This window comes from Zootoca vivipara, chromosome 9 (genome assembly GCF_965207765.1).
Source record: "Zootoca vivipara chromosome 9, rZooViv2.hap1.1, whole genome shotgun sequence".
NCBI classification, from domain to species: Eukaryota; Metazoa; Chordata; class Lepidosauria; order Squamata; family Lacertidae; genus Zootoca; species Zootoca vivipara.
Window position 1 is genome coordinate 50,059,355 of NC_142592.1, and position 25,593 is coordinate 50,084,947.

Below are 25,593 nucleotides of genomic sequence, written 5' to 3' on the forward strand. Positions count from 1 at the left end.
TGTTCCTACCATTCCTAGAATATTTAAACTTGCTGAGGTTTTGTTTCAGGGCTGGAGCAATTTTAAGGATTGAGGACAACAAGCAACAATGTAAACTACACAGAAAATAGGCTATGATTTGCAACTGATCACGATGTTTGCTTCATTGATAGTACAGTGGTACCTCAGGTTAAGTACTTAATTGGTTCCGGAAGTCCGTACCTAACCTGAAGTGTACTTAACCTGAAGCAAACTTTCCCATTGAAAGTAATGGAAAGTGGATTAATCTGTTCCAGATGATGAAAAACACCCCCTAAAACAGCAATTTAACACGAATTTTACTGTCTTAACGAGATCATTGATCCATAAAATAAAGGCAATTATCAACATACTGTACTATAAAATATATAAGAGAGTATTTTAGATGAAAAAAATTAACATTTACAGTATAGTACAGTACAGTGGTACCTCGGGTTAAGTACTTAATTGGTTCCGGGGTGCCATTCGGACCCCAAAAAGTACTTAATCCAAGCGGCGATAGAGCGCGTGAAGCACTGATAGAGCGCTTCTGCACATGCGTGAAGTGTGCAGATCGCTTCTGCGCATGTGCGAAGCGCGCGGCAGAACTTGGAAGTAAGCACTTCTGGGTCCGCGGAATTCTTAAATTGAAAGTATTCAAACTGAAGCGTACTTAACCCGAGGTATGACTGTAAAGATCCATTGTGATGGTTTTGAGCCTTGGAACACACCAGTGTTACAGCCTTGTTTCTGTTTTGTAACAGTAGCTTCCGTAGTTGCCCTCAAACAATCCCGGGAACTGTAGTGTGGCAAGTTTGATAGGGTTGGGAATACTAGCTGCCTCTTGCCACTCCTGTGCCAGAACTGCAGTTCTATTATTTCCTAGAAAGAAGTCATGTCTACCAAACAATTTCAGTTTGTGGTGTGTGTACAACAGTGGTGAAATGGGAAGTATTCTTTTGGCTTTCTTGCTTCTTCATGCCCTCTCTTTCTCATAAACAGTGTCAAGTCCTGTTTCCAGAACATGGAGATCTGCAAGCGGCGGGTGAACATGTACGATACCGTGAATCAGAGCAAGACCCCATTCATCACTCACGTGGCCCCAAGCACATCAACCAACCTTACCATGACCTTCAACAACCAGCTCAATTCAGTTCATAACCAGGTGAGGGGAACCATTATAATGTAGTCTCTCTCTCTCTCTCTCTCTCTCTCTCTCTCTCTCTCTCTCTCTCTCTGTGTGTGTGTGTGTGTGTGTGTGTGTGTGTGTGTGCAGGCTTGACCAACTCTCTTTGATACTTTTCCACACACAAAGACTTCACCAAATTCTTGATAAACTCTTATCAGTGGAAAGGGATCTGTATATTCCCCACTCTGCGTGATCACAAGATTTTGGCATTTGGTGCAAAATCTTTTTTAAAAAATCTGGTATCCAGGCAGCGCCATATGTGTCAGAGGGCAGAAACACCAAAAATTCTCCCAGTATCTAGTAACTGCATATGCCTGCAAATATCCTACTGTCACCCACGCCTAATATAAGGCCCTTACAGAGTCACGTAATGCACAAGCCTCATTCAGAAAGTGGAAAACAGCCAGTGTGCCCAGCAGGTAACTCGTCAAAGTGAGCCAAGCCACTAACTGCGGATCAAGTCATTCACACACATTACAGGATTAAGGAATTAAACACACAAAAATATCTAGCAATTTTCCAGTCTTCCTTTTCATAGGCAGAAACATATACCCACCATTCTGTACCTGCATGACAACAATGCACTTACCCTCCTGCATTCTTTCTCATATACGGACACGCAAGAAATGCAGGCTGCATTCTTTTGCCCTATTACACAAGATGAAGTCTTAATGAACGTAGTGGTACTTTGTTCAGAGTAGACGTATCTAGAATTGGACTGGTAGACCCTTCCCTTCCCCCACAAAAACACACACACACATTTCAGGGGATGCTGGCTGTGACACATTCCTGACCTTGATGCTACCGGCTGCTTTTGGGGGGCTGTAGGCTCAGTGCTCCCAAGTTGTTGCTGTTGCTGTTGTTGTATTCTGGTCATTTCTCAATCATGAGCGGAACAGTGGTGCATGCAATGGCTAAAGAAAAGTCTTCATCCTTACACATCCTTAGCTTCCACCTTTTTACTTGTACCTTCATCCCCTCTTTCTGCTGCCCTTCTTTATGTTGCTCGCCTTTCCTTTTTGCAACTTGTTGGCTTGCCTTACTTATATTACCTTCCATTATTATTATTATTATTATTATTATTATTATTATTATTAGCTTTTTTCCCAACATTGCCATCTCCTTCATATTATGTTTTTATTTCATTTTAAATCCCACCACTCCTTTAGGCCACCACCCTGGCTCCCACCTCCACCACCAGTGCCACTATTTCCTTAGCCAACCCTGAAGTCTCCATACTAAACTACCAATCTGCACTCTACCAGCCCTCGGCAGCCTCCATGGCCGCGGTGGCCCAGAGGAGCGTCCCCCTGCAGACGGGGACGGCGCAGATATGTGCTCGCCCCGACCCCTTCCAGCAAGCCCTCATCGTGTGTCCTCCAGGCTTCCAAGGTAAGAGACGCGGCTTATCTGCTACAAACCTGCCATTCCCTTGTCTCATTCGAAGCGTTTCTGCTTATCCGGCCAGTGCATTTCTCTGGGATGCTCCTAGCGTTGACAAAGGAGATATGTTTGGCAGGCAGAAACGAGAAACGAAACCCAGGTAGAACTTAAGAAGAACCTGCTAGCCAAGACCAAAGACCCATCTAGTCCAGTTGCCCGGATGCCCATGGGAAACCCACAAGCAGGACCAGAGGACAAGAGCTCTCTCCCCTCCTGTGCCTTCCAGCAACTGGCGTTCAGAAGCATCCCTGCCTCTGACTCTGGAGGCAGCATCATCCAGGGAGGGACCACTGTTCAGAAGAAGAGTGCCTGTGTTGCATTTAGGGCAGCCCAGGCTGAGTCCTTAGGAGCTCCAGTAAAAAGATGGAAAGGCCTCTTCCTGAGACCTTGAGGAGCCACAGGCAAGCAGGGTAGTTAATCTTGGGCTAGACAGATTAGCCAGTCTGACCTGGTATTGTCTGAACTGGAGCTTCATAGCGGAGTATTTGAGTACAGTGGTACCTTGGTTCTCAAACTTAATCCATTCTGCGGGTCCTCCCAAAACCATTCAAAAACCAAGGCTCAGCTTCCGATTGGCTGCAGGACCTTCCTGCACTCAAGCGGAAGCCGCGGCGGACGTTCGGCTTCCGAAAAACATTCGCAAACCAGAACACTTCTGGGTTCGCGGCATTCGGGAGCTGATTTGTTCGACAACTAAGCCGTTCAGGACGCAAGGTACCACTATATATTAATAATACTCAAGAAGTCTGTGGGAGACAAAATGTATCTCCTGAAGCGGTAGAAATGCCGTCGGTGAAAGCCACACAGAGCATATTGCAGTAGTTTAGTAGCTGGAGTGCTATGCGGCTTGGGTTAAAGTAATGCTTGGTTGACTGCCAACCTGGTCTGCTTGGTGCCCTTATGGGTATGGTGTCTGAAATGAGTCTCTATTGGAATGTTAACTAACTCCGTTTTCATGGCTAGTAACGCTACTGAGAAATAATCCCCCTGCAGATAATTTCATAGATTCAGCCTGGGCATTGGTTCTGAAAAGCTTATAGTGCTGCTGTTGCTGCTAAGCTATTCTTTGTCCCCATTAGGGGAAGCCACGTGCATTTTTGGCAGACCCATAAAGGAGCAGAATAACTGCCTATTTCCTCAGGTCAGGAGCTTGGATGAGAGCTTAGACTGGAGGCCTACATAAGAGCTGGGAGTTCTTCCATTCCTGGCTTTCAGTCAGGCCCTGATTCCAGTAGATATTTTAACTGGCCACTTCTTAAGCCCGTGCCTGTCTCACCGTACCTTCTGCTCCTGTGTTCCTGGGAGAAAGGGTGGGTGGGTGTGCACATGAGAAATGTCTAAGGACCTAGGTAGTTGGTGTGGGGGCCTCTAGTCCTGGGAAAAGGGATGTCCAGATTCGATGGCTCCTTCGGATCATGGGCAAGGTGTAGCTCTTCTGGAGGGCTCTGCTCCTCTTGCCCCTCACCTGAGGAATGGGATTGGGGCAGGATTGAAACCCTGCAAGTTCCAGGACTAAGCCATCAGGTTAGAAAAGCATGACTCAGTAAATCCAAGCTTTGCCTAAGACGGAAAATCCCCCTGACCCATCAGTATAGCGGCATGCAATGCTTTGCTGTGTGGTGCGATCCTGACCTATGGCAGATGAGTTGAACAAGGGTGCAGGTTGATGTGCATGGGTTGGGTTGCAATGCACTACGGCCATGGTCAGTTTTTGGGGAGGGACGTTACTTGGTGGGATTAGGGACAGGGAAACTGAAGAAAAGACCAATTTCTTCTACCCAGGAGCTGTCCCTGCCTTCGCACACATCTGGGTTCTGCTGCCGTCTGGCAGCCTGTGCTGCTGCCACCTGGCTCCTTTTCTCTCTCTCTCTGTCTCATTTTTATCCAAAGATATTAAAGTTCTTTGCAGATATTGATGTCTCGGCGCACTGCTGTGCAGCAGACGTTTTATCCTTTTTATGCGGGGTTAAAATAACATAAAAGAGCTTGAGGGTGAAATCCTGAAAAGTCCCCTGAGTCTTATTTACAAAAGCTACAAAGGGCATTTTGACTATTTTGGGCAAATTTTTATCCTCAATTATTTCTTCAGCTCAAAAGGCAGGACGGCAGAAAGGATGACAGGCTGCTGGAGTCTTAATTTCTCCCCTTGTGTGTAGCAACAGGCAGCGCTTCCTCTGGAGATGGAGATGTCTCTTTTTCAGCTGTGGCATCCAGCCAGCCTGTATTGGGGGAAGCTATTGGGAAGTGGCACCAAAATAGATGTATTGACTCCGCTTAATTTCTACTCCACCCCATCCCAATGGCTCAAGGACAGTAGCAACCATTCAAAGCAATGCAAAACATAAACAGATAAAAAAACACAGGCACAGAATTTATTCTCTTTTTCAGAAGGGAATGGAAACGCGCCTTCTTTTTTGCTGTTCTTTGTGCCTTGTTTTGCTGTTGTTGTTTTTCTTATCCAGGCCCTGTGTCTTGAATGTCCCGGTGTTGCTGTTTGGGGTTAGAACTCCCTTCCTGTCGATTTTTTGGCTTTTTAAAAGTTTTAATTGTTTAAATTTGTGTTAGCATTTACACTGAAGCTAGCTGGCCTCTTCAGAATGTGATGGGAAGCTCAGTGAATCACTTGGCTTTTCCTCTGTTACCGTCACAACCACCTGGCTTTCCTCTGTTGCTGTCATTGCGGTTTCAGGGTTGACCGTCAGTGGTTCCTATATCACAGTTAAAGATCAACCAAGAGAGTTTGAATGCTCACAAAGTATTTCGATATCATTTGACTCTGTTATATCCTTATCGCTATGCTCTTTTCAGCCTTCTGAATGTAGCATATTTGCTCTGAATTGGCAGGCCCTTATTTCTGTCACCTGACGCAGGTGGCGCTGCGGGTTAAACCGCAGAGCCTAGGGCTTGCTGATCAGAAGGTCGGCGGTTCGAATCCCTGCGACGGGGTGAGCTCCCGTGCTCGGTCCCAGCTCCTGCCAACCTAGCAGTTCGAAAGCACGTCAAAGTGCAAGTAGATAAATAGGGACCGCTACAGCGGCAAGGTAAATGGCATTTCCGTGTGCTGCTCTGGTTCGCCAGAATAGGCTTAGTCATGCTGGCCACATGACCTGGAAGCTGTACGCCGGCTCCCTCGGTCAATAATGCGAGATGAGCGTGCAACCCCAGAGTCGGTCATGACTGGACCTAATGGTCAGGGGTCCCTTTACCTTTACCATTTCTGTTTATTTAATTTTAATTTATCACAGGGATTTATACCTCACCCTCCAACAGCTTCCCAGGGTGACTAACAAAAAGTTAAAACCACTAAGCCTTTGTAAGGTTGGGTATGACTTTTTATGAGCATATGGTGTATGAAATGTGTTATTGCGTATATTAAATTCCAATAAGGCAGATTAAAACAGCAACATTAAAACAATCAGCAGAAGTAGCATAAAAGGAGTCTGCAGATGTAAAAGCAGCATAAAATTAATTCACAGTGGATTTTAAGCAGTCCAGGAAAAGAAGAACGCGTTTCCTTGGCTCCCAAAAGATGTCAAGGCAGGCGCAAGGCAAGTTTCCCTGGGGAGAGCATTCCACAGTAAGGGTGCCACCACCAAGCAGAAACCGTCGGTCCTTCCTCAAATGGTGAGGGAAGTCAAAAAGGATCTGGGTTGAAGAGCCTCCTTTATTGGATTGAGGTATAGTCTACATTCACAGGATTGTAGAGCCTGATTTTCAGAGATGCTAAAAACGGGCCTAGTGGGTCCAGCTTTGCTTATCATTGACTAGGCCACAACTGGAATTGAATGCTCTATCTAGGTTGGCATATTATTATAACCGTGTATAGACATTGCGGAGAATTCTGTGGAGAGCAATAAGGTGGAATAAAACAAAGGAGAAACTCCTTCCTGCCTAAGAAAAAGCTAGCTAGTGGAAAATCAAATTTCTCCTGAAATAAATTGATAGATCTGAGCTATGGTGGTGATGATCCTAGAATTACAGTTTTGGGCTTTATGAAATCTAAAGCTAGTAATTTCCTTTCTAATGATTATTTGCCTGAGGTACTGCTGGAAATAGCAGAGCCTGCCTAAAAAAAAAAGGCCTAGTGGGGTGAATGTGGTAATCTTTTTCTTCCTTGTATTTGTAGCACCCATATATTAATCTATGTGGAGGGTCTGTGGGCCCTATGATTGGGTGGGGAAGCCTTCTATTTCAATTCTTTTACTGTATGCATGTTTAGTGAAATACATTACTGTAAGGGGGAAGGCTTACAGAGAACAGCCTCCCCTCATCAGGAGCAGCCCGTCTCCGAGCAGCCACAAGAGGGAAGGGTCTGATGGGCAGAGCCAGGAAACGGAAAGGGAGTGCCAGCCCTCTAGCAACATCCAAGAGCCCTTGCTCCATAGGCAGGGAGAGAGGGAGGGAGAAAGAGGGGACAGGAGTCAGTCAGTCCGCAGGCCATTCCCCCGACACCGGAATTGAGGAGGCGGAGAAAAGGGAAACGCTTCACAGTTCCGAGGCTTTTATGTTGGTCTAAAACGCGATGATCGCCGAATCTGATTCGGAGTGAGCAGACATGAAACCGCTACACTGTAAATAATGTGCACTAATAAAAGCATCTGAAAGACAAGCAGGTAGAGGGTCGTTACTCAAGAGTAGCCACAACAACCCTGACAATTACGTTGACCTGTGCTTCTGTATGTGCTTTGTATTTCTATTTGTATTGAATCGTTCTGGCCTATGGTTCTGAGTGATAACAGTTTATTCACCAAAGAAAAACAGGAGTAATCTACTTCGGCCAGCGCATGGAATGTGAGAAGAGACAAGTTCAAATGGCAGGTTTGGGTCACTCTTAAATCCATCTGGCCAGAGAGGAGAGTTGCTCAGGAGAGTTTAAGATGTTTTTTCCCCCTAGAAAAGCAACTGATGATGGCTAACACTTTTTATCTTTTATTTTCATTGCACAGGGTTACAGACATCCCCTTCAAAGCATGCTGGGTATTCAGTCCGGATGGAGAATGCTGTTCCAATAGTCACTCAGGCTCCTGGGGCTCAGCCCCTTCAGATCCAGCCAGGACTTTTAGCACAGGTAAATTTTAATAGAATCGTAGAATTGTTTAAGGGACCCCGAGGTTCATCTGGTGCAACCCCCTGCAATGCAGGGATCTCAACTAGATTGTACATGATAGGTGGCCACCCAACCTCTGCTTAAAAACCTCCAAGGAAGGAGAGCCCACCATCTTTTGAGGAAGTCCGTCCCACTGTCAAACAGCTCTTACTGTAAGCTGTCAGCCATAATGCAAAGAAATGGATGCAGAGAGCAACTATTTTTCAGTTTATTAATTAGGAGAGTACCACTTCTGTGTGGGTGCTAATTTGGATTTTGACTATTAAAGGGTTCGTGATTCTGCAGGTATTTTTTACTCACCAGCTTTTAATTCCCTAGAGCAGGCATGTCAAACCTGCGGCCCTCCAGATGTTTTGGCCTACAACTCCCATGATCCCTAGCTAGCAGGACCAGTGGTTGGGGAAGATGGGAATTGTAGTCCAAAACATCTGGAGGGCCGCAGGTTTGACATGCCTGCCCTAGAGTCTCTCACTAATGCAGATTCCCCAAAGCTGTCACTCTTGACCCCCTGGGATCAGGGTGAATAGAAACCCAGGGGTCAGACAAAGGTCAAAAAGGGCTAGGGGTGGGAAATAAATTTACGAAGTACAGTGTGAATACTTTAATTAAAAACTTATGAGTGTGAGACATAAAATAAAAGGCATAGGAAAATACAGGGAGCACCTTCCTTGACAGTGAAGAACATCTGCATTTAATAAGATGATTCCACAACACATCGGTATTTCCTTTTTTTCACATTTAATGATTCCTACTCATAGTGATTGCTGATTTAAAAATGTTGATTATATATTGATATTTCTTGACCTTGTTTCATTTAGATTCCTATGAATTTGGGCTGGAGTCAATGACAAATTTGTATATTCATTAAGTGGTTTATGAACTCAGTCTAATGGCGCCTGAGAACACCATGCAGTTTCACAGAATTTGCTATCTCTCCATTTTTAAAAATCCACTTGTCCCAAAGACAAAAAAAAGACAGTGAGGATGAACGATCTGTTCTACATCTTCTCTTCATTATGTTAGGGAAATAAAGTCTAAATATTAATTGAAGTGATGGACACGAGTCAGGGAGCTGTTGCAGGTGAGCTGTGCGTAAGCGAGCTGATTTGCTAGCTCGGCAGAGGCTCCTTTTATTAGCACAATATGCACACGTGTAGGAACAGTCTGACCTTTAGTGCTTTTACATCATGAGCTGACAAATATGTTTCCTCTGATATTTGCGAGACCTGCTCCACAAAGTCATGTTCCTACCAAGTGCAAAGTGAGCCATGCTTTTCTGAAAGGAGGCAAAGGTCACAGACAGGGCAGGGCAGACTACTAAGAAAGCCAAAGAGGGAGACCAAGGGCATGACGTTCAGACGGTCGCGGCTTGCCTAGGGGTGGAGGTGTGCCTCACTCCCGGTGATCAAGCCGCGGCCTATCTGCGGGCGGAGGTGTGCCTCACGCCCGGTGGTCATTGCTTCAATTAATAATGACATCACCGAACATGGTGCACTAGGAATAGAGCAGAGGTCATTTTAGGTCAGGTGCACCAAAGGCCTGACTCTTTATAAGGCAGCTCCATCAGGGTGGGGGGCATTCAACCACAGCTGCCAAACACTTAGGCTATGCTGCCAGACACTTAGGCTGCATACACACCTTACATTTAAAGCACACCAAAGAATCCCAAGGATTATAGTTTACCTTTCACAGAGCTACAGTTCCCAGCATCCCTAGCCAACTATAGTTCCCAGGATTCTTTGGGGAAAGCCATGTGCTTTAAATGTAGCAGTGCGTATGCAGCCTTGGGGACCATTATATGAGCCCCCTTGTATTCCAGACTAATTCAATTTGAATCAGTGCGCCAGAGCGAATGTCGTTGTCTATGCCAGAGCATTCCAGCGTTCTCAGGCATCAGCAGACTCCAAAATCCTGCCAAAGTGTTGCCTTGCCTGGATAGCATTCCAGTGAGTGTTAGTTCAGTCCTTTTCCTTTTGCCTGCTGCCAGCCCAGCTTATCTGGGAAAGGCAGTATGGAAAAGAACTTGAAGCTTGCCTGATTTCCTTTTCATTAACTAAGTGTTGCCTCCTGTTCCCATGAAGAGTCTTTGTTAAGCAGCTGCCTCTTTGACATGAATGAAGTCCACCTCCATGAAAAGCACACCATCCTTTTCCAAGTGGTACACTCGAGGGGAAGGGGGGGGGATGGCAGGATGGACAGACAGACCCACCCATCTCATTTAAAAATAAAATAAATGGGAGCAATTCAAAAGGATGAACAAGAAAGAAGGAGGGTTTGTTTCCTCCCAAAGCTAAAAGAAAGTTAGTGAATTTTGCAAATGTAAATATGTAAAATATTTGGACAGAAGCACTGTGTGAAATGGTCTGGCTGTGAGCATGTACAGTTTCAAAACTCAGACCCCCAAACGTATTCCAGACTTCTCAGTTGGCCTTAGTACAACTGGCAATCCCAGCAGACAGACTCAAAACACGGGGCTGATCCAAACACTAAGGCAGTAGTGGTGACTGTCCACTTGCACCACTTAAACAGTGGCTAAAGATTGAAGCATGAGCGCAGCCTGGGATTTTTACATTCTGCAGGAGCAAAAAAAAACGAATAAAAAAACAAATCCTGCACTTTCATAAAGGGCCACTCCCATAATTAGTTGTGACAGGTGACAGAAAGTTTGTACAGCAACGTTGTACAACAACATCTGATGAGCCATAGGTTCCCCACCCTGAACTTTTTGAACGAAACAGGTAGTCCCAAGCAAGGATCTAGAGTTTCAAAACATCACTGCAATAAACAATTAATATAGAGGGTCAAAGGAATAAATTCCACGTAACGCATGAAACTGTCGGGGAACAGCCAGCCTCAACCTGGTTCCTTCCAGGTGTTTTGGACTTCAACTTCCATCAACCCTGGCCAGCATGGCCAATGTTCAGGAAAGATGGGAATTTTGGGCCAAAATATCTGAAGGGGCACCAAGTTGGGGGAAGGGCTTTCAGCCCACAGGCTGTGACTTAAGCCCTCACAGCTCTCAATTTAGAAACTGACCTCTTTGAAGAACATTTCTGGGTTGCCACCTTCTTTCCTAGCTTGAGATGCTGTGCATTTAAGAGCCACATAACAAACAATAATTCAAAAGGTGCTGCTGTCCCCCAGTGTAAAAATGTCACTAGGTAGAAAGCTGTGCCTGTTGAGTTTTTGGCACGTGGCTTTTCCTCTCCGACAGGAGGGTGGAAATAGCAACCCTGCTTTAAGGTCCTGATACTGTGAAATATTTACGTCCAACATCACTGGAAGGGTAAGGGTGATGGGCTGAAGCTGGTATATTATCTTCAGAGATGTTGATTGCAGGAAATGTGATATGCAAGTCAGATGAAGTGTGCTGCATGCAACTCCTGGAGCAGGTGGTGAAAAATCAGTCATCGCATCCAATCTTTTAGGATTTGTTTTTACCCACATGAGGCAACTATATCAGTTTGCCTGACTGTACAGGTGAGAGACAGGCTCTGGTTGCACTCTTTGTAAGCATAGCTGCAGCTTCTTAAAGAAGTCTGACCTATTAAGGTAGGACCCCCCCATGATTCCTGGTCAGGGCTTGTCCTTTTGGTGGGGAGGGGAATCAGATTTTTGCATTAGATAACCAGAATTTCTTCCTTAAAAATTGGAAAAGAAATGCAAGTGTGTACACACACACACACACACACACAGAGAGAGAGAGAGAGAGAGAGAGAGAGAGAGAGAGAGAGAGAGAGAGAGAGAGAGAGAGATTGCAAAATCTGGGTTTTTTTCATGATGATGTAGGCCAGGCAACCCCAAACTTCGGCCCTCCATATGTTTTGGACTACAATTGCCATCATCCCTGACCACTGGTCCTCTTAGCTAGGGATCATGGGAGTTGTAGGCCAAAACATCTGGAGGACCGCAGTTTGGGGGTGCCTGATGTAGGCTAATGCCAGCTCAGTACATTTGGCCAGTCACAGATGGTATGGTAAGGCAGAGACACTTACCTGACCTCCCAGCAGGTGAATCATGGCTACTTAACAAGTAGGGGAGGAATGAGGTGGTAGGGAGGGCAGCGTAATGCAAAACACACCAGCAGCAGTGCCAGCTTCATTCAGCCAGTGTGTTTGAACGTTGTGGACCTCACTGCTGCTTCACCCCTCCTGGTAAGTAGCAGCAGCTCACCTGCCAGGAGGTCAGGTAAACATCTGCACCCTACCATGCTGCCCACAATGGCATTTTGCTGCCAGAGGCAGAGCAGCCAATGCCTCTCCTCCCTGTGAGGATGCTTAGTACCCAAGACCAGCCAAGTTATGTTGGTACTTTGAGAGAGAAAGTCGCTTGTCAGTAAAAGCATAATAATAAAAACAAATGAATAACAATGTGCTACCCTTTCATGATGCCTGGAGTCAGCTCCCCGAGGTGGTCACCGTACTTTGCCTAATGTTAGGGCTGACCATTGGATAGAAACACATAGGCAGCCATGCAGACTATGCACCTGGGTGAGGACCGTGTGGCCCTCTAAATGTTGTTGAACTCCCATCACCCTAAGCCAGCAAACTCAAGGGCCAGGGCTGATGGGAGTTGTAGTCTAATAACATTCAAAGGGCCACAGGTTCCCTATGTCTGCTCTACATATTCACTCAGAAGCAAGTCCTGCTGATTTTAAGGGAAGCTGACTTCCAGATAGGGTTGCCAGACTCAATAGAGGACAGGACTTCTGTGCCTTTAATTGCCCTGCTCTCTTTTGAGTCTGGAAACCTTAAAGAGAAACCAACAGACCCTTTTTTTAATTTCCAAGCAAAGGGTCTGCTGGTTTCTCTTTAAAGTTTCCGGACTCAAAAGAGAGCAGGGCAATTAAAGGCACAGAAGTCCTGTCCTCTATTGAGTCTGGCAACACTACTTCCAGGTCAGTGTGCGTAGGATCAGGCCGAACCCAGTGGGGCTAATTCCTGAGTAAGCATGCATAGGATCAAGTCTTTATGTGGCTATCTGAGGACAAAATCAGTGCTTAGCCATGGAAATGGATGGTGCCCCAGTCAAACCAGTGGTCTGGATTCTCCCAGTTAACCTTTTTCCATGCAAATGCTAGGGGGAAAGCCTACTCCCAATTCTTGAACGCCTGAAACAAATTATTTATTATTTTTGAGCGTAAAATCCAAAGTGCTTTTGTGCAGAATTTAGGCCTTCGGAGTGTTGAGTGCTCACAGCTGTGGGTGTTAAGCTGCCACCCTTGGTTTCCAGGAGCAAGCAAATCTTTTAGCACATGCATTTCTTAAATCTGTTCTCAGAAAGGATTAAGTTGCCCTGCCGTGTCATGCAGGGGGAATCTGAATGTGACCTACTTGTAAAATATAATATGACTCCAAAATTGAGTCATTTGAGCAAGATGACACTTGTGCATGTCTTAGGTGACCGTCTGTGCAGAATTATGCTTACATGGCAGTGCGGCTGCTCACATGGAACAGGCCTTGCCACTGCCTAGCAAGACAGGAGTGCCTGGGGTGCTATGGTCCATGGGGTCACGAAGAGTCGGACACGACTAAACGACTAAACAACAACAACAACAGCACCAGTTTAGAAAATACCAAAAGAAAAGAGGACTTCCCACCAGTTTGATGGAATTTTACTATATATTACTGTACTTTAAAAGTCCCCACAGCATTTTTTTTGTCACTGATGTCAAATGGCGCATGGTATTGGTTGGCATCCATCTGGCTTGGGAGACAATGGAAGTGTGCGCCTTCCGGGGGCGAAGTCAAACTGTAACATCTCAAATATCCCGCTCAAGAGTCTGCGCCTATGCAAGATAACTTGATCACTCAGGAGTGATCCACGGTCAGAGGCAGTAATGCTTCTGAATACCAGTTGCTGGAAACCACAGGAGGGGAGAGTGCCGTTGTGCTTGAGGGTTTGCCACGGGCATCTGAGCTGCCACCGTGAGAACAGGGTGTTGGGCTAGATGGGCCCTTGGCCTGATCCAGCAGGCTTTTCTTATGTTATTGTAGCCTGGTCCTGTGCACAATTTCTTTGGATCCAGCTCCCTTTGAACTCAGTTAGACTTCTGAGTCAAGGTGTATGGCTTCCTGTGTAAGCCTGCTAGGGTGAATAGCTGCAATTTTGTGTGCACACTTACCTGGGAGTAAGTCCTATTGGGTTCAGTGAAGCATATTCTCTAGTAAGTGTGCATGTGAAATCCAGTGCCGTATATACTTTCCCAAACGTAAGCCCCATTGAACACAGTCTTTAAGGTCGGAGTGCAACCCTAAACACCCTTTGCGGCCTGATTCTGTGCTAACTAAGTTCAATAGAGCTTACTTCCAAAGTAAGTCTGCTTAGCATTGCAGCCCCTACAAGAGAGTAAGTCCTATTGCCTAGGATTATGCTGCTTCCACTGCAACAGATAAGAAATGTGCATTTGTACTTAAGCTTTTAATACCAGCAATTTTGTCTTCACAGCTGTCTTTGAAAAGACCTTGGTTTAAAGTTGGGTTGACGTCCTCTCGACTTTATACCATGCTGCTCTTTGCCTTGTCCAAGCTACGCTTGTTGCCTTTGAATTAGTTACAGTACATGGGATTTTTCCCCCTGCCAACTTATATTGAATCTGTTCTGTGCGGTATAGTTTGTAACATGCTTCTAAAAAAAAGTACGGGTTGGCACTGAATTTTGTGATCGTTCTGTTCTACAGCAAGCCTGGCCTAGCGGTACTCAGCAGATCCTGCTCCCCCCAGCTTGGCAACAGCTGACTGGGGTAGCCGCCCACACCTCAGTCCAGCATGCAGCTGTAATTCCGGAGACCATGGCAGGAACCCAGCCCCTGGCAGATTGGAGGTAAACAGGAAAGAGAACTTGTGTCTTGTCTGTAAGGTACCAACTTTGTGAGAGCCTCAGTATCTGTGATCCCATCTTCATTGCATAATGGCTCCATGAGCTAAGCACGTAACTCCAGGGTGCTTGTTTCGTATGCATGGTAGTGAATGGCAGGATGTGGTGATGTTTACCCAACCTCCTGACAGTGGAGTTGCTGCTGCTTACAGAGAGGGAGAGGGGCAATGCATTGAGGACATTGGCACTGTGCAAACACACCAGCAGGAGCCAGTATATTGCTCTTGCTGGCACGCTGACACAATGTCAACCTCCTTGCCTCTTTTCCCTACCACTCTCCCTCCTGATAACCAACAGTGACTCCACTGCAGGAAGGTCAGCTAAGTGCCACCACCCCACCCTTTGCTACTGTGTATGTATAACATTTTAAATATAAAAGTTGTTTCCCATAAAAAAAACTGCTTTGAAAATTGCAAGATTCACTCCAGGGTCTTCTAGGCCGAAGACCATAACCTTGTGTGAAAAAGTCATCCCTGGTCAAAAAGAACCTTGAACTCTTCTGATTTCTTCCCCACTTTTTGTCCCAGGGAACCGTATTAAAGTTAATTCTACACTAGCCCTTTTCCCTGAAATTTGTTTGCTCTCTTTTTATGTAGCGACCTAGTGACAAACTTCTTGGTTTTGTTTTATTGCAATGTTTTCAGGAGTGTCTTGTATCTCTTCAGGCCTGATTTTTGGCAAATCTTTTTGCAACAATAACACAGGTGTGGCACCAACCTGCCTGGGCAAGACCAGCAAACAGAAAATGTTTAATTAAAGGCACACGAGCCCTTAAAAGCCTTAGTAGTGCTTTGCTTGCCCACCTCTGCTCAACATTGACTATGCCACAACTAGAGTGATATGTCCAGTGTGTTGCCATATTTTGGGAATAATTCTGAGATGTTGGGCATAATTCATTGGAGAGTAATGGAGTGGGGGAATGTGAAGAGAATGAGTCTATTTTATTGTTTAAGAAAAAGAAATAGCAATTAGAAGAAATTGGTAATCAATCCTTCATGTGGGTACAGAAACTGACTCTGGGGCAGTTAAGATAGGCTATTCAAGAGGTTCTTCATCACAAATCCTCCAGCTGCAGTCAGCAAGTAGCCGCTATAAAGTAGGCAGGACCTGCAAAGAGGAAGCTTTTAATTAATGTTGCTGGGGATCTTTGCTGAGTGGAACTTAACTTGTGAATAATCATAATAGTAATGGGCAAGGAAGGTATTGGATAATATATTACTATATTAAGAGCTTGAGCGGAACTTCCATTTTAATTACGCTTTCAGCTAACTGCAGAAAAGCAGTGTTTGTGGTGCTTATTTGGAAAGCTTGTGCATAACAGCCTTCAACCTGTTGCTACCTTAACATGCTGTAAGCCAAGTATTGAATATGGGAATAGATAACAAATGATCAGCTCTCATGGGCTGGGGTCAACATGCACGTAAACTCTTAAAAAAAGAATAAGAAATGAAATGAAAAGGTTATTTCTGACAAGTCACACACTGTGGGATGCATTACTATATTAAACAAACCGATTAATATAGTTTTGCAGACAAAACATTAAGATGGCTGGCACTGCCTCTCCTACCCGGCACGGGCACCCAACTGATCTTTGCAAGAGGCTAAGAATAAGGCATTAATAAAAGCCACCGTTTCTCCTGGAGTGCTTCCTGAGCCTCTGTGCTTGTAGCAAAATGACTTCTCAGAAAGAGCAACCAGCAGCAGCCCTTTTATGATCTTTGAGCTTCCTCTTGCTTGCTTCCCCCATTAAATGCTTCTTAAAAGCTGTATAGGGACGACTCTCCTCTGTATGTCGGCACGCTGCAGAAGCTCTCTGCAGTTTTGTTCTTGGATCGCTAACTGCTTCCATGGAATCGCGGAGGGAAGTTGATACTTATTTATTGCCCTCTTTGAAGCCTTTGTGCCAAGGCGAATAATGGGAGCTTGCAACTTGCAGCAGGCAGATGGAATTCTGGTGGAGTTCCGCCCCTCCCCTGGTATCCCTCCCACGTTGCTGTCTTCCCTCTGCTCTATCTATTGTCAGAAATAGTCCTTGCCCTTGTAATGCGAATGGGCATCAAAGGAACTGTGGCAGTGCAAGAGGCTGTGTCAGTGGGGCCATTGGGGCAGAACTTTGGGGGTGATGTTCAGGGACCCATGCAGCAGAACGAGCAGGCTGGGCCCCATATGCAGCAGGGCTGCCTGCCACATGTTGCAGTAAGTGAAAGAAAACATGTTGCCGTCTAAAGAGCCCGCAATTCGCTCCCCAGCCTTAGGCTGTTAAGAACCTAAACTTACCTACCTGCAGCACTGAGCAGTACCTCTTCCTGAAAAGAGTACTAGCCTGTGGCCAAACTTCATGTGAGCCATTGGTCAAGTCAGTACAGTTGTACCTTGGATCCTGAACACCTTGCAAGTCGAGTTTTTTGGCTCACAAATGCCGCAAACCCAGAAGTGACTTCTGGTTTGTGAATATTTTGGGAAGCCGAACGTCTAGCGGGGCTTCCACATCTTCTGATTGGCTACAGGAGCTTCCTGCAGCCAATCACAAGCCGCACTTTGGTTTCCGAACATTTTGGAAGTCGAATGGACTTCCGGAACAGATTCCGTTCGACTTCCGAAAAAGCCTGATGCCAGCGCTGAAATACCTTACATTGAGCTTTCTGGGATGCTGTTGTGTTTGTCATTTGTTCATGAGCATTCTTCTCGAAATGTGCAAAACGCCTTCCTCTCCGCTTTTCTCGCAGGAGCACACACGCTCACGGAAGCCACTACAATCCCATCATGCAACAGCCGGCACTTTTAGCAAGTCACGTCACCCTTCCAGCAGCCCAGCCCTTAAACGTGGGTGTCGCTCACGTCATGAGGCAACAGCCAACCAGCACCACCTCCTCTCGGAAGAGTAAGCAACACCAGTCATCAGCAAGGTATGCACTGGAAAGGTGGGGAGGATATAAAGGAGGGAGACAAGGAAGGTATCTTCTGTTCGCTTTGGTTAAGATGAGAGACTAGGTCAGGGATGGGAGCCCTGTGGTCCTCCAGATGTTGCTGCGACTCCTAACTCCCATCCGTTCCAGCCAGGATGATCAATGGTCAGGATTGGTTGGAGTTGGAGTCCAGCAACATCTGGAGGGACACAGATTCCCTATCCCTGGACCAGATCAGGAATGGGGCTGCTGACCCTCCTAAATCCATCTGCTTCCTCTTCCCCCTCAGTAAAGGCGCCTCACACACCACCCTGCTGCACATCAGGATGCCTTTACCAAAACATGGAAATAAATGTGCTGTGGGAACGGGGTTGAGTGGGCCTTATTGATTTGCTCTTGTTTTCATTATGTGTTGTGTGTGTGTGTGTGTGTGTGTGTGTTTTCACCTTGCATTTTTGTGTTGTGCACCTGGAATCTACGGATGGAGGGCAATATACAAATAAAAGTAAGAGGTGGCACTGCTCTGGGTAAAAGTAAAGGGACCCCTGACCATTAGGTCCAGTCGTGACCGACTCTGGGGTTGCGGCGCTCATCTCGCTTTACTGGCCGAGGGAGCCAGCGTACAGCTTCCAGGTCATGTGGCCAGCATGACAAAGCTGTTTCTGGTGAACCAGAGCAGCACACGGAAACACCATTTACCTTCCCGCTGTAGTGGCACCTATTTATCTACTTGCACTTTTACGTGCTTTCGAACTGCTAGGTTGGCAGGAGCTGGGACCGAGCAACAGGAGCTCACCCCGTCGCGGGGTTTCGAACTGCCGACCTTCTGATCGGCAAGCCCTAGGCTCAGTGGTTTAACCCACAGCGCCACCGGCATCCCTTTAGGCTGCTGTAATTCTTATTTATGGACAAAGCAATAGGTCTGAAAGGAAATTGTCAAATGCTGCAAAGTGGATTTGCAAAATAATAATATATATATTTTTAATTTTAAAAACCAGCTTGCTCAGTAGAACCCTAAGGTTTGCAGATGTATGGAAAAAATTTTTGGAACCCCTACCTCAGTAGAACCCCGAGGTATTTTGCTTCAGATCCCACTTGCTCCAGTTACAGTTTCTGGTGTGCCACCTTTTTTCAAATGGCCACAGAGGGACAGGGGACTGACAAGAGGACAAATGGTGCAGCAGCTTTTCCTTCCCTCTGGCTTAGAATTTCTCTGATGGGACTTGAGTATTAAGTATTAGCATACTCCACCTGCACTGCAGAAGGTTCTGCTCTGTTTCCCATGAGGAAGTTTGAAAGCCACTCCAAACAGAAGCCTATGCAATTGGACCTGTTTAAACCCATAAAGTGATGTCTTGGCAAAATAGGAGAATATTGAACCACTTTTAAAGGCCTGTTGTTTCTGCTTCAGCGAGTGTGTGTGTGTGTGTGTGTGTGTGTGTGTGTGTGTGTGTGTGTGTGTTTGTACACATATGCACAGACATACACACACAGAGAGCAGATCAAGTTAAATATAGACAGTGTGATGGCAGAGGATGGCTTATGCCTTATGTTTGAGATGATCATATCATTCATAAGAAGCAGACACGTCAATGGATTGTACAAACTACCGCAGATGAATGACACTTGGAAGTCACCAGTATCTTGCAATTTCAAGGGTATTCTGCTAATGCTAATTATTTGTTTTCCTTTCTTTCCTTGATTAAATTGGTGGTATAAACTCAAACGCTACTAGGGACACAGGTGGCTCTGTGATCTAAACCACTGATCCTCTTGGGCTTGCTGATCGGAAGGTTGGCAGTTCGAATCCGCACTATGGGATGAGCTCCCATTGCTCTGTCCCAGCTTCTGCCAACCTAGCAGTTTGAAAGCACGCCAGTGCAAGTAGATAAATAGGTGCCGCTGTGGCAGGAAGGTAAATGGCTTTTCCGTGTGCTCTGGTTTCCGTCAAAGTGTCCCTTTGCACCAGAAGCGGTTTAGTCATGCTGACCACATGACCTGGAAAGCTGTCTGTGGACAAATGCCAGCTCCCTCGGCCAGAAAGTAAGATGAGCGCTGCACCCCGTAGTTGTCTTTGACTGGACTTAACCATCCAGGGGTCCTTTACCTTTCCTTGCTACTAGGAATAGGCTTCTGAGGAGATGGGATTTTAGTGACATTCCAACAAACAGAAGCCATTACCCACGCTATGAAATACCCCCTGGATACCTTCAGTCTTATAAGTGGGGAAATGAGATCGTTCACCCAGTTAACACATCCATTCCTATTGTGATTGCTTTGTGGCCATGACGCCATTTTGCTGTGCACTTCCCCTCTCCTGTGCTGGAGAGAACCTCTAATTTTTTAAAATAAGATAAAATATGAGTATATGAAAGCACCGCAGTCTCGCTGCATCAAGACAGGCTTGCCTCAACCTCAAAATTATGCCCCCTTCTATTATAGATGAAATATCGCGATTGCCAGTGAATTGTGAGAATACTCTGCCTCTGTCTTTATATGGTTGATCTATGTTTTTTGACAGAATGAGTGAGAAAGGTCTCAGTTTTTCCTCTGCCCCAGTCTATAACATGGATGGGGAACCTCTAGTATCCCCAGCCAGCATAACCAGTGGCCAAGGATGATAGAGGTTGTAGTCCAGGTGTGAGAACCCTTTGGCCCTCCAGATGTTGCGGAACTGTAATTCCTATCATTCCTAGCAAGCGTGCCCAATGACCAGGGAAAAGATGGGAGTTGCTGTCCAATGGCAGCTGGAGAGTCACAGGTTCCTCATCCCTGTTCTGTAGCTTATTCGGGAGGAAGGGTAGGAATGGATATTTAATTAGTCAATAAATATGTCTGCCCATACCCTGAGGTCCAGTAATGAACCTTGCTTCAGGTTTCGTTACCATCAGAGATGTGATTGTTCTCCACTATTAATAATCTATGCTATGTGCAAATGCAGCCTGTATCTTATTTCTGCTGCTGCATTTATTGGATTATTATATAGATGCCGTGTTTTTAACATACTTGTTTACAGTATTTATGATCTTATTGCTTTGGGAACTCCTTGTTGAAATGTGGATTATAAACACTTAACATTAAATTAATGCATTAAGTCGTGCTTGGCAACAGGTGACTGCTGGGTGCAAGGATAATACTGGAAGGGTGGCTGTTGTTATTTCCCACAAATGCAAATATCCGTAAGAGGAGAAATTGTGAGAGAGTTGGCCAGATCCCTTAGTTTGGCTCCCTGCACTGCAAAACACAAGCCAGGTTCTGCCCTGTGACACTGCAGATATAACTGCATGGGTGAAATGTCTGGGCACTCCCAAGACTGAATGAAACTCCTCCCAAGTGGGTGTTGAGGCACATTGTCATGGCAGGTGTTTGAGCCATTTGCATGACTACGCTGTGCCTCTTTTGTGGGTGGAATTTAATCGACGTATCTGTCCAAACATTGCTTTTAATGAACACTAAAATCCCTCTTAATAGCATGGGAAAGAGTGGAGTTGAAATGGATCTGCACTTTGCAGAACACAGAAGTGTGCATTTCTGCTCTGCCCTGGCCAAGGCCAGAGGACCTGTAATGAATTTACAGCCAGTCTCTGTCTCCATACAAATCTGCTGCTTTAAATCCTTCTCCTTTCTCTGCTGCCCTTGTTTCGTTTACTTTGGGTGCATTCCAGTCTTCTGTGCCCATGTGAAATGGAGAGCAGAGGCTGCAAAGACCTGGTTAGTTAATGAAAAGGGGAACATGCTCTCCTAGCACATTTCAGGCTACCAAAACACCCCCCCCTTCCTACATATCTGTAGTGTTTACACAGGGAAGTGGGAGGGGAGGCCAGGCCCCTGCAGACTGTGCGATTCCCGAGTCCTCTACTTTGCATTATTGTAACCCAATGAGTGATATGCTTCTTTTGAGAGAAGAATGCTCTATATTTCTCATTGGTATTCAACAAGCACCATGAATGCTACTGTGCAGTCATTTGTTATGCAAAGGACTCAGTGCAGTGTGATATGTCCATAATTCCCTCCTTTTGATACCGTGTTTCCCCCTTTTTAAGACGTAGTCATAAAGTAAGCCATGGCAGGGTTTTAAAGCATTTGAGAAATATAAGACATACCCCGAAAATAAGACATACTTCCACACCGCGGAAACCAACCCCCACAGGCACCTCCACTCACAGAGTCACTCCTTGCAGCCGGCACTGCAGGAGCGCGCTCAGTTGTGAAGCCATGCTCCAGTCAGCTGTTCTGCAGCACTCCGACGCAGCGGAGGCGGCAAGCACGGGGAAGAAAATGGCGTTTTAAAACGCCATTTAAGAGGACCCTGTTTCTTGTCTCCCTGAGGGCAGCGGTCCCGGTGGCGGGCAGCCCCTCTGCCGCAGGAAGACACTGTAAAGTCTCCCTGGAAGAAGCAGTGAGCCCAGCTCCTCGTTTCGGCGCCGCTGCGTCTCCAGCATTTTCTGCTTGTTCTCTATGTTCTTGAGCTCTCCACGGCCCGGTTGGGGCTCTCCGAGCCGGGCACCCCGGGGCCGCCCCCCCGCTCCCCCGTCCATAGAGAGTGAGAGGAAGAGGGGCGCGTGGGCACATGGCGCGGCGCAGCGCAGCGCCCGGCGCCTCCAGCTCCCGATCGCAGCAAAGGGCACCACCCCGCACCAGCTACGGACCTGCCCCGCGGCCCGCCGAGGGCTGCCGGGCTATGGCAACCATCCTGCCTGCGGGAGCCTTGGGGAAAGAGCACGAGGAAGAGCCGCTACTGCCGCTGCTGCAGAGGCACTGCGAACGCGCCGCCCGGCGAGCCCAGGGCGAGCTCCAGCCCTGCGGGAGGGGCCAGGCACGGAGCGAAGGGGCGACACCGGAGGGCGGCCTCGATGAGTCCCGGCCTGGCGGGCCATCTCCCGGCAGACCCGAGCACAGCCCGCTGCTGACGGAGGCGCCCAGCGAGAGTCCTCAAGGCTGAAGCACTAAGGAAGGGCTCGCGCTTCCCCTTCTCCCTCCCTACCCCCGGCGCGCGCTCCCCTGGGGAGGGGGAAGGGGTCAGGGGTGCTCAGATCACGGATCTGGAGAGAAAGGGGCGTCAGGGGGCGGGGAGGGGAAAGGTTGCATGGAGTTTGGTTGGGGCGCTCCCTTGGCAACAAAGTTTCCCGAGGTCTAAGACACATTAGAGAAGATGCCTGCAGCTGCAAAGGCAACTGCAAAAACCCTCTCCTTAATTTCTGGCTTGGCTGCGAGGGAAAGCGGCACTGATTTTGGGTGCCGTTAAAGGCGACATGTTGAGAGATGGGCGCTATGAGGCGCGGGAAGCAAAAACTCCTGTGAAGTTCCCCTGCACAAGCACCCTCGAAAGGAGCCACCAGTCGCTGCATCCTGGGAGAAGCGTGGTGTTGCTCCTTCCTCGCCATCTCCAGGGGTGAGGGAGAGGAAAGCCCCCTTTCCTTGACAGCCACTGGGGTCCGATATGGGGGAGTGTTTGCCCACAGATGGCAGCTTGTTTGCCATCTCTTGTCGGTGGCAGATGGCTGGCTTTCTCCTTCCTCCCTCCCTCCCCACGCATGGGGATGTGTGTGTACCGTAAAAACTGTATCGGTAATAAAAAAAAATAAGACATCCCACCAAAAGTAAGCCACCCTGTGTTTTTTTGAGAAAAAAATGTTATAAGACGGTGTCTTAAAAAAGGGGAAACACGGTACATTCCAGCTACTCCCTTTGTTCACTCTCAGACTGAACTGAAAATTCAAACAAAGCCTGGCTGCAGAGTGTTTCCTCCAGAACCAAAACTTGACTTGCTTTGAATACTTGTAATGTTTTGCTGTTAGAGGGACCAATACCAGCAATAATAACAGTAATGCCTAGGATCTCTGGCCTATGCAACTGTGAGCAATTGCCAGTATCATCATCATCATCTATTAAATTTATATCCCCCCCCCCCGCTTCATCCGAAGATCACAGGGCGGTTTGCAACATAAAAATACAAAACGAGAACACAAAATACATAATAAAACAAACACAAACCAGTAACTTCCCTCCCACAAACACCGTAGAAAAAGCCGTAGAATGTTAATCAGCCAAATGCTTGGTTTAAGAGAAATGTTTCCCCTAAAGATGTATAATGAATGCACCAGGCGAAACTTCCTGGGGAGAGCATTCCACAAGCGGGGAGTCACTGCAGAAGAGGCCCGTTCTCATGTTGCCATCCTGCAGACCTCTTGAGGAGGAGGCACATGAAGAAAAGCCTCAGAGGATGATCTCGGGGTCTGGGTAGGTTCATATGGAGAGAGGAGGTCCTTGCAGTATTGCAGTCCTTAGCTGTTTTAGGATTTTTAGGTCAAAACCAGCACTTTGAGTTGGTGTAATATGCTCAAACTCTCTTGCCCCGGTGAGCAACCAGGCTGCTGAATTCTACACCACCTGAAGTTTCCAAACTTCAGAGGCAGCCCTATGTATATAATGCATTGGTGTAATCTAACCTAGAGGTTAGAGGGGACCCAGGTGGCACTGTGGGTTAAACCACAGAGTCTAGGGCTTGCTGATCAGAAGGTCGGCGGTTCGAATCCCTGCAACGGGGTGAGCTCCTGTTGCTTGGTCCCAGCTCCTGCCAACCTAGCAGTTCGAAAGCACATCAAAGTGCAAGTAGATAAATAGGGACCGCTCCAGTGGGAAGGTAAACAGCGTTTCCGTGTGCTGCTCTGGTTCGCCAGAAGCAGCTTTGTCATGCTGGCCACATGACCCGGAAGCTGTCTGCGGACAAACGCCGGCTCCCTCGGCCTATAGAGCGAGATGAGCGCCGCAACCCCAGAGTCGGACACGACAGGACCTGATGGTCAGGGACCCCTTCACCTTTACCTAACCTAGAGGTTACCAGAGCAGAGTTAGGTTATCCCTGTCCAGATAGAGGCACAGCTGGACCACCAGCTGGTGTGGATGAAAGGTGCTACTGAGGCCCCCTGAGCCTCAAGCGGCAGCAAAGGATTCAGAAAAACCCCAAAGCTACGTGCCTGCTCCCATTCATCCGATCCAGGGAACCACCCACAAATAGTGCCTCTGTTTTATCTGGATTGACCTTCAGTTTGCTGGCTCTCATCCAGCCCATTACCCAGGCAAAATGACAGTCCAGCACATCCACTGCCTCACCTGCAGGTGTGGGCCAGTGGCCTAACGCTGTATATAGGAGATTTCTGTGTTTCTCATGCATGCGACTGTGCTGTACATAACCTAGAAGTGGAGAAGAAAACACTGCAGCAGTGGAACTATATGCATGTAAATATCTCTTCGGCTCTTTTCAGAAATATATCCAACTTCGAGGTGTCCTCGTCTCAGACGGTCAGCTCCCCACAGCGGTCTAAGCGAGTAAAGGAGAACACCCCCCCTCGCTGCGCCATGGTGCACAACAGCCCCGCCTGCAGCACCTCTGTCACCTGTGGGTGGGGTGATGGGGCTTCCAGTACCACACGGGAGAGGCAGCGGCAGACAATTGTCATCCCCGACACACCCAGCCCCGCCGTCAGCGTTATCACGATCAGCAGTGACACAGACGAGGAGGAGGAGCAGAAACATGCACCCACCAGGTGAGGAGGCATAAGGCGCGTTTGCTGGGGAGTGGGTACATTGTCCTCACGTATGTGCAGGCCTGTGCAAGAGAGAGGAAGCGAGAAGTTTAGAACTCTGGTCCGTCAGACCATGGCTACATTCACATCACACATTGGAATCCATTTAAAGTGCTTTAAACGGTTATATGGCTTCCCCCGAGAATTCTGGGAGCTGTAGTTCTTTGAGTGTGCCAAGAGCTCTTAGGCAGCCCCAGACCTACAATTCCCAGAGTGGTTTAACAAGCAATCGCTCTGCACAGGGAACTCTTTAAGAATTGTAGCTCTTAAAATTGTTTTAAAGGTGGAAATTTTCATAGTTAGGCAGGGCTCCTGCTGGACCCAGAGCAAATTCACTGATGTGTGCTAGCTGTGAAAGGCCCATTATGTTCCTGCTCTTTACTATACCTTACAAAACACATTTCATAGGTTAACCATACATCTAGTGAAACACGTCAAATGCTAAAACTATTTGTTTTTTTACTTTATTAATTTAATGTGTGGGTTTTT

The 25,593-nt window shown here is 47.0% G+C and overlaps 1 protein-coding gene across 4 annotated transcripts in view; it reads left to right on the top strand.

Annotated features, from left to right (window-relative positions):
* Window positions 1–25,593, top strand: part of HIPK2 (homeodomain interacting protein kinase 2) — a 165,156-nt gene that overhangs the window by 130,215 nt on the left and 9,348 nt on the right. For 2 of the 4 annotated variants that reach the window (XM_035127475.3, XM_088652219.1), the window contains exons 7-12: window positions 1,000–1,162; window positions 2,356–2,578; window positions 7,576–7,697; window positions 14,416–14,558; window positions 17,339–17,518; window positions 24,784–25,065. In XM_035127475.3, the coding sequence (XP_034983366.1) occupies window positions 1,000–1,162; window positions 2,356–2,578; window positions 7,576–7,697; window positions 14,416–14,558; window positions 17,339–17,518; window positions 24,784–25,065 (1,113 nt within the window). The remainder of the gene's footprint in view (window positions 1–999; window positions 1,163–2,355; window positions 2,579–7,575; window positions 7,698–14,415; window positions 14,559–17,338; window positions 17,519–24,783; window positions 25,066–25,593) is intronic. The other 2 variants (XM_088652220.1, XM_088652221.1) reach the window with 1 other exon arrangement.